The following is a 9,372-nucleotide window of genomic DNA, read 5'->3' on the forward strand; positions in this document are numbered from 1 at the left end:
TTAATTAAAAATTTTATTAATAGTGATAGTTATAGATAGTTAATGATGGTGATTTATAACAGAAATTAATAAAAATAATTGTAATTTTCAATAATCAAATGCATAGTATTTTAAAAACAAGAAAAATAAAACAAAAACAACTTAAAGTTGTTTCTATTTTTTAAATAGTTTTAAAAATAATTAAATTCAAAACACTTAACCAAACAAATTTTTAAATTTTACTGTTTTCAAAAACCAAGAAATAATTTTAAAAATAGAAAACAAACAAGCCCTAAAATTCCCTCATTTGCCAACTTGTCAGCGACCATATTGTGCTCTCATGAAGCATATTGTATTTGAAGGTTGAACAAGCCAATTCCATTTTTAATTTGCCATCTAGTGCCTTCTTTTTTTAGTAATTTCACTTTGTTGGGAAATGAATCTCCAAAGCTAAGAATCCAATACTCTTTGGGCAACCAAGTTTTGTGAGTGTTAGTAAAGTGAAGGAATTTGCAATCACTTTGAGATGAGGTTTGGTATGCAAGAATCATGCAAAAAGAATCAAAAATAGAAATGAAATTTTGAGGGAGACAAGTTTGGCACATCTGAATTATGATTCTTGGAAATCCATATTTAGAAAAATTTTCTTGAATCGAATCGCATCATAATAAGGATGGAATCGGTCAAATTCCTTGAAATTAATTTCTTGATATCACCACGCCCTCCATCTTATTTCTACCTTTTTTTCTTGTTTTGTTTGTTGTTGATGGTCAAATGTCAGTGATAGAGCCTTGAAGTATCCAACTTCAACAATGGCGTCAAAGGCAGCTTGTTGGGACAACTATACTAGAACAGAGGTGATTGCGAAGAACGACAACAATGACCCATGCACTACTACTTCTTCTTCCACAACCTTTGCTAACAGCCCCACCTATAGCAAAGAAACAATTGTCAAGATCAATGAAATCATCTTCATATGAGATATGGACTTGCAGTCGTGGACAAGGCTTAACTTGTCAAGGCAAGTGTCATTGTCTATTATGGTGACGCTTACACAAGTATAGACATTGCTCATCTAAAGGTAAGACGTAGACTTATGGAGGTGCTTAAGCTCGTGGAGGCTCTTGCCCATTGGCCACCACCCATGATGTCTCTTTCTCTCCCCCCTCCCTATCTCTCTCCCCATGGCATTTCTCTCTCTCTATGCAATTGAACTGTCGAAGTCATTGGTAGAGAGAGGAGAGGTGTGCTAGGACTTTTTTTTAGCAAGGGGCATTTTAGTATTTTTATTATTTTAAATACATATAATTATTAAAATTATATCAAGATTTCATACCTATACCAAAAAAATTTTTATAACCCAATTCAATTTTGATTTCGATTCCAATTCCAATTATATCAAAAACTTTTCCTTCATACCAAACGAAGTTTAAGATGTCTAATTAGTTTGGCAGTACAAATAAAACTTGATATACACTTAATGAATGTTGTTACAACCTATCTATGTGGCTCTTTAGATATAAAAATTTATATAAAAATCCTTGAATGATTCAAATTACCAGAAACATGTAAAGATTCTCAAGAAAAATATGCAATTCATTTATGTAAATCTTTGTATGGACTAAAACAATCTGGAAGAATGTAGTATAACCATCTCAGTGAGTATTTGCTGTATGGAGGTTATAAAAATGATCAAATCTCTTCATGTGTTTTTACAAAAAGAAATAGGTCAAAGGTTGTTATAATTGCTGTCTATGTAAATGATTTGAATATAATTGGAACTTCTGAAGAGCTCTAAAAGGCAGTTTGTTGCTTAAAGAAAGAATTTGAAATGAAAGATCTTGGAAAAACAAAATTTTGTCTTCATTTAAAAATCAAGCACTTAGCAAATGGAATTTTTTTTTCATCACTTAACTTATATTGAAAAAAATATTGAAGTGATTTTATATGGACAAAGCACATCCATTAACTACTTCAATGGTTGTAGGATCTCTTAACGAGAAAAAAGATCTTTTCTACCCTCAAAGAAAGATGAAGAACTTCTTGATCCTGAAGTACCATATCTTAGTTCTATAGGTGCACTGATTTATCTTACTAATTCAATAAGACCTGATATTGTATTTGCTATAAATTTATTAATAAGATTTAGTTCTTCTCCAACAAAAAAGCATTGGAATGGAGTTAAATATTTATTTTGATATCTTCAAGGGATAATTAATATAGAATTATTTCATTCTAATAAATTTAGATCACAACTTATTGGTTATACAAATGTAGGATTTTGATCAGTCTACGTAAAGGTCGATCACAAACTGAATATTTTTTTTGTTGTGGAGGTACAACAATATCTTGACATTCAACAAAATAAACTTTAACTGGTACCTTATCAAATCATGTAAAAATAATTGCAATTCATGAGATAGGTAGAGAATGTGTTTGGTTAAGTTTAGTGATTCATCATATCCAAAAGATGTGTAATTTATTGTTGGAAAAAAAGATTCCAACAATATTATATGAAGATAATACAGTGTGCATAGCTCAACTGAAAGGAGGATACATCAAAGGAGATAGAACAAAACATATTTCTCCAAAAAATAAATTCCTTATGACCCTTTGAAGAGTGGTGATATGGATATTCAACAAATTCGCTTATGTGACAATCTTATATATTTGCTTACCAAGACACTACCAACTTTGACATTTGAGAAGTTAGTGTATGGTATTGGAATGCGCATATTCAAAGACATAAAATGATGGTGTCACTAAAGAGAGTGAAGTGATATTGTTACTAATGGAAGACTACAAGAAGTAAATATCATGTTGTACTCCTTTTTTCGCTCTAAGGTTTTGTCCCACTATGTTTTTTGAAAAAAAATTTAATGAAGCAACTTTAATGAATGTTTAAAAATATTGTGTACCCTTTTTTCCTTTATTAGGTTTTTATTCCATTGGGCTTTTCTTAATAAGGTTTTAATGAGGTACAATATTTGTTATGGACATCCAATAGGGAGTATTATGAATATTATATAATTATATGAGTGAATGCTCATAACTCATAATGTTTAGGATTCTTTATATCCCATAACCTTCCAATGGATAACTTAAAATGAGTTTCTCAAAGTTATGCCTTATAACCTTCAAAGGTTATATACCATGCTATCATGTTCTTTACTCATTTGCAATATTAAAGTTAGGCTTTAATAGTTGAAAGAAAGTATTAGGATACTTAAGTGAATGAAATATACTCCCTTATTTTTTTCTCAATCGTTCTTACCTTGCTATTCTCTTTTCTTTCTCTCTTTCTTCTTATTTTCATAACAGATTAGAATTATTTAGTATTAGTCATTTTTAATTCATTTACACCCTTTGTTAAAAAACATTAGACATTATTTTAGGCAAGATGTTAAAAATATACTTCCTCCATTCAAAAATATAAAGTATTTTTTTAAAGGTTGGATATTAAAAAATGTAAAACTTTTTTCTATTGAGTAAATTAATTTATATTTATTTTAGAGTGAAATATTTTATTGAATAGGTAAAGATGGAAATATATGATTAGTTTAAAGACAAGTAACTATTTTATTGGAGAATATGATTCAGTTAAAAAGATTTTATATTTTTTAACAGAGAGAGTAAGACATTTGAGAAATTCTTAGATTGATTCAATGCGTCACATCATTTGTGATTAGTCTAATAAAATAACATTCAGATGACATTAAACATAAATTGATTATGATATTTATGATAGTAGAGAAAGAAAATATAAAAAAATTAAATATATATTCAAAAATAAAATCAATTAAAGTAATATTATATAAAATTTTATTTAGATGGCTTATGACATTTTTACCTGGTCTGCCTAATTGGGTCTATCAAACTGCAATTAATGACATTTTTAAAAAAAATATTATTAATTAATATGTGTAATTAAGACAATTTTTTAATTGAGACACCCTGTTAAATAAAAAATATCTAAAAATAAAATAAAATTTTATAAATCATAAACTAACTCATTAATTGGAGGGTGTAAATCTTTTAAAAGAGTTAGATAATATTAAATGGACGGAGGAATATTTATCAATACATCCATCCATATCAAGCAATACTCCATGTGTTATAAAAATTATGCTTCTATTCCAAGGCAACGAGTCTGAAAACTTTCTCATCATGCCATGTGTAAAAATTTAAATAGAAAAATAGCAGTCAAATTTCAAAGAAGAAAGTTTATTACTGAAATATTTTATAAATTTTATAAAATACTCTTAAATTTTAAATCTTGCATATTGATAACTTTACTAAACATATTAACAATTAGAAAACAGTTATTTATAAATTATTATTATAAGTTATCATTTTTATTTACAAGTTATAAATGATCATTGTCTAGTTATCAATATTCTTAATTAAGTTGTCAATATACAAAATGTAGAATTTGGGAGTATTTTATAAAATTTATAAGACTTTTTGATGATAAATTTCTTTCTGAAAGACGTAAATGTAATTTTACCAATTTAAATCCTAATCTGTCATTTGAATCGCCAGTATCACACGATTTTGATCTCAATTTGAATCTAGGAAAAATTATAGCGAAGGACCATGATATTCTAAAAATATTAATTATTTAAAAGGATCAAATATCAAAATATAAATTTAAAAATACTAAATTGCTCCAAATTAACTCACACGTTGTATTTAACATTTACTAACAAAAACTCATTATTGGAGAGAAAACTATTTCTTTGTGCAAAAAAAAAAGAGAAAACTTTTTCTTTACACACACATGTGTGTGTATTTGATTGCACTCAAATTATAAATTTAAAAACCCAAACTCAACTCAATTTAATTAGCTTTAAAACAATTAAAAAAATATATTTATAAAGCCTTAGATACTAAGTCATTCACACTTCACCTATGATGAATAATCACGATAGTGGAAGTGATTCTTAAATTCAAGAAAACTGGTGATCATAGAACTTGGATATCAAGACAAGATTATTTATAAATAGAGGAGTTCTCTCTCAATAGTCATCATCAATATTAACAAACTATCAGTCTTAGACTCCACATCTACTACTTTATTTTATTTTTTTATCATATAGTTTTAGTCTTTATTTTTTTTATTATATGACTAGCATAACCTGCTATTTCTTTCTTTAAATAATATATCTCTACTTCCCTGTGCACATTAATTTTTTTTATTTTGCATTCTTACATTCAGGTGAACCGCGATAAAGGAGCTCGAGTTTCCCATATTTGATTAAAAAACATGTTCTTCCATCCTTTTAAAACTTTATATCTCTAGCACGTTTCATAACACTTCTTTTTATTTTTGTCAAACAATGTCAAGGAGATAAAAAAACAATACATTAAAACAAAGTTAAACTAATACTTAGAAACTCGCCTCCATGAAAATTTATAAGTGGATAAGACGTTCTAATTTTTTAAATTATAATGATTTAGTTTTTTAAAAGTAAATATTTTAAAATCATATTAATTCAGTTATTTGAAATGAATTGTTTTTTAAAATTATATTGATTTAATTTAATATTACTTTTTATTTTTGTGTATAGAATTGAAAACTGCGGAACCTTATTTTTAAAAGACTGTTCTTGTAACTTTACATTATCCCATGTTAATTTTAAAGGATTGTTGACAAGTTTTATACCAAAATTATAATAGTTAATTGCACTTATCTTGGTCTTTCATCCTAATTTTGATTTGGGCAAGACTTATATACTTAACATTATATACTTAATATACTTATATCAAATCAAATCATGACATGTGGATCTTTATATATTAATTTAATTAATAATAAAAAATTATTATAAAAAAATAATTTATAAAAGATTCATATATCATGATTTAATTAGATACAATCACATTAAGTATACAAGGCAAAGTATATAAGTTTTTTCCTTTTAATTTTAATTTTTATGATCCTTTCTAATAAATTTTAACAGTATTATATTCCTCTCCTTAATTTTTCCTTGAATCTATTAGAATGGGTTTTAAATGCCTTCATTCATGTTTAAAACGTACTAATTTTAAGTTAGTTAAATTTAATTTTGAGATTACATCTTTATATTAATTTCAATTTTCGATTCAAATTAATTGTCTCAAGCGATCAGGTTCATATCAATATTAATCCAGTTGATTGGGATATCATTAAATAATTTGAATTATACTATGGAACAATAATTACAGATTTTGTTATATTTGAACTATATCACCATTAATCCAATTCATGATTTGAATTGTTTAAAAAATTACAGATCACTTCTCTTTTCAACGGGACACTAAACGCGAGCAATTCTTTAAAAAACAAAAAAAAATCAATTTGGATTCTGAACAATGATTACTAACACTCGGTCTGTATACTTAAATCGCCTGGAGCTTTTTTACAAGTCCAGTCCACTTCTTCTTCTTCTTCTTCTTCTTTTTTGGGATGCCAAGTCTTGAACCTGTGCCATGCAGTTTAAAGCATTGCAGAGAACCACGAAGACATTCAGTCCACTAATTTGCCACAGGCTTAACAAGTTGGGACACCAGGCCCAGCACCTATTCTAAGTCTCACTCAACGGGACATGTTCTATATGATCCTTGAAAAAATATATTGAATTTAATGTTGCTGTCCATTATGCCACGGTCAACAATGGTCAACATGCCCAATTAACGTGAATGGTAAATGTCATCACACAAAGAAGTAATCGGAGATTTGAATGCCAACTTTTACACATGTAAAACAACTTGGTTAAGAAAGAACTATTAAGTCTCTGTTGTTGATAAAATCTACTCATTCCTTTAAAAAACATTTAAAAAGTAAACTCTCTTGTTACATGTTCATGAAATAGTAACAAGATCTGTATGAAATTCATAACACAAAACACATGAAGGCACTTAAAAAAAAGGGCGGGGGGGAAAACATGATCAAAGTGGTAGGCACAAAGTTGCATTGGATTTCAATCGGTCTTGACGTCAGGAGTTTGGATGGAAGAAGGATACAACACATTCTTGGCTCTAGAAGCATCCAGAATCTTCTTGCTATACGCTTCCATGGTCGAATCCCCACTCATATACATGAACCTGAGGCCCCATTCCACCAGTTCTGGGCACAATGCCTTCACCAAGCACGTCACTCTGAACCATGATGGCACCGTCAAATACCTATCTCCCCTCGCCACACTCTTCACAATTTCTCTTGCACACCCACTTGCTGATCCCACTGCCACTGCGCTCACTTCAACCTGCATCACCACCGCCATTATGTGACGCCAATATTTAGTACACCAAAAAGAGTTTTCCAGGAGGAACATGTAACAGATACAACTCCGTGTACCAAACTTCGCATAAGTGTTATCAATCATGTCTAGAATCGTAATGAGAAGTGCTTACATCTCTTAGATCTTGATCTACCTCCACCCTGCCATCGCCCATCAGGTACTTGCCTTTGGTTATTTCAGACTCAATGTAGCCTGGGGTTACTATTGTTATGCCTATTTCAGACCCAACTTCCACTCTCAGTGTCTCGTACATGGAAATTAGAGCCGCTTTGCTTGCCTGACCACAACAAGTATTTAGATATTACAGAGATAAATTAATGACAAGAAAACAATATATTATGCATATATTGGTGCTACATCTGGCTTACACTATACACGTTTCTTCTGGGTGCTGGCATCCAAGCATCAACACTTGACATTACTACGATCTTGCCTTTGCTGTTTTTCAGATGTGGCAGAGCAAAACGAGTTGTGTACACTGAACCCCAGAAGTTTGTCTCCTGTCACAACACACAACAGTACTGAAGAACTGAGCAGAGAAAACAAAACAGAATAAAATACGTGTGTGTGTGTGTGTGTGTGTGTGTAGAAGATCCTTTACCATTATGGGTCTCAAGTTGGTGATATCATTAACTTCTTGGAATAAGTTGGAAGTGGTAATAGCCGCATTATTGACCAAGTGATCCACTGCACCGAACATTCTCACATCAAAACATAATACACATCATAAAGAGAGGGACAGAGAAAGAGAGTTTTACATCTTCCAAAATGAGACACGGTTTCGTCGACCATTCTGGAACAATCTTCGACCTTGGAAACATCTGCGCTTATTATAATAACATCAGGAGATCCACAATCTCGCGCTCTATCAGCAACTTCCCCCAGTGCATTCTCCCTCCGAGCAGAGAGGGCTAAACGAGCACCTCTTTTACCGTACTCGTACGCCAAATACTGCAAATGAACATAAACTGACGGCATTAATGAATAAATCACAATGAATTCAGCAAACTGGGGCAAAATATATACATATATATATATAGGTGTGTGACAAATTACCTCCCCGATGCCGGAGGAAGCACCGGTAATGAGGACAACTTTGCCGGCGGGATTCTCGGCAAAGATGGAGTTTAAGGTGCAGAGAAAGAACTTGAGAGCCCAGTATGCGGGTAATAAGAGGGCGAGAGAAAAGAAGGTGAACGGTGGAGCAACGAGGTTGAGGAAAGTGTGAATGAGATCCATGAATTAGAAACAGAAGGAACAGGAACGAAGTGACGTGAATGCTGCGAAGAGCGAAAGTAATTGGTGTTATATAATAGCCCAGCAAAGGAGGGACGAATGCAGCGCAAGGTGGCACCAGTGCATGCCATGTAAACGACACGTAGCTCAGAGATAGTGAGCGCATCGGTGACTATTATCCGGTGACATTTCGATTTGTCCTGTAACGGCTTCCTTCTTCTCCGAATCGGGCACGCTCCCGCACGAAGAGTATCAGACTCGAAAGCGACACTGTTTCTAGAGCCGTTGGTGATTCAATTCCACTCATTACGATAAAGCCTAAAGGAGATAATTCGTGAGCTCGCTAAACGCAAAAAAAAAAAAAAAACACACACACACACACACACACACACACACAGAAATAAGAAAAAGTGCGCAATATCTAAAAGTTGAACAAAGTTATTACTTTGCTGCACTGCTTTTGCAAATGGAATCTGCTCAACGAGGAAGCTTCTCGCACTCGTGAATGAGGAATCAATTAGGTAGGGATTTAATTAATGGATTTGAGATTAAATTTTAAATTTTCTACTTTTTCTAGAATCCCCTCGTCATTCAAAAATATAAAATATTAAGACATATATATATATATATTAATTATAACTTTATTATATTTCACTTAATAATTAATAGAGTGTTTTGAGTAAGTTAAATATTATATTTATTTTAAGATTAATGAGCACTAGACTCTAAATTATTGCATAAATAGTATCCTAAATTTAAAATTTTTAAAATGTGTAAGAAAATTTTTCAACTTCTAAATTTTGAACACTTAAAGTCTTACCGTTAAATTAAAAAAAATAGTCATTACTTTTAAAGTTATGAGCCATAAGGCATT

At 30.8% G+C, this 9,372-nt stretch overlaps 1 protein-coding gene across 1 annotated transcript; it reads right to left on the bottom strand.

Annotated features, from left to right (window-relative positions):
* Positions 1-6,759: 6,759 nt before the first annotated feature.
* LOC129307638 (11-beta-hydroxysteroid dehydrogenase A-like) lies at positions 6,760-8,768 on the bottom strand. The gene is made up of 6 exons (XM_054948489.1): positions 8,319-8,768; positions 8,021-8,213; positions 7,864-7,949; positions 7,631-7,762; positions 7,375-7,539; positions 6,760-7,226 (listed from the first exon to the last, which is right to left on the bottom strand). The coding sequence occupies exons 1-6, from the start codon at positions 8,499-8,501 to the stop codon at positions 6,942-6,944; spliced, it is 1,044 nt and encodes a 347-aa protein (XP_054804464.1). The 5' UTR covers positions 8,502-8,768; the 3' UTR covers positions 6,760-6,941.
* Between the last annotated feature and the right edge of the window lie 604 nt (positions 8,769-9,372).

This window comes from Prosopis cineraria, unplaced genomic scaffold (assembly GCF_029017545.1).
Source record: "Prosopis cineraria cultivar Desert tree isolate PC_DT_omini unplaced genomic scaffold, ASM2901754v1 PC4, whole genome shotgun sequence".
Taxonomy (NCBI): Eukaryota; Viridiplantae; Streptophyta; class Magnoliopsida; order Fabales; family Fabaceae; genus Prosopis; species Prosopis cineraria.

Coding starts and splice junctions, on each gene's coding strand:
- LOC129307638 (XM_054948489.1), bottom strand. CDS start 8,501: ATGGATCTCATTCACACTTTCCTCAACCTCGTTGCTCCACCGTTCACC. Junction 7,950..8,020: donor CGTGTCTCATTTTGGAAGAT/GTAAAACTCTCT, acceptor TGTTCGGTGCAG/TGGATCACTTGGTCAATAAT. Junction 7,763..7,863: donor CCAACTTGAGACCCATAATG/GTAAAGGATCTT, acceptor GTGTTGTGACAG/GAGACAAACTTCTGGGGTTC.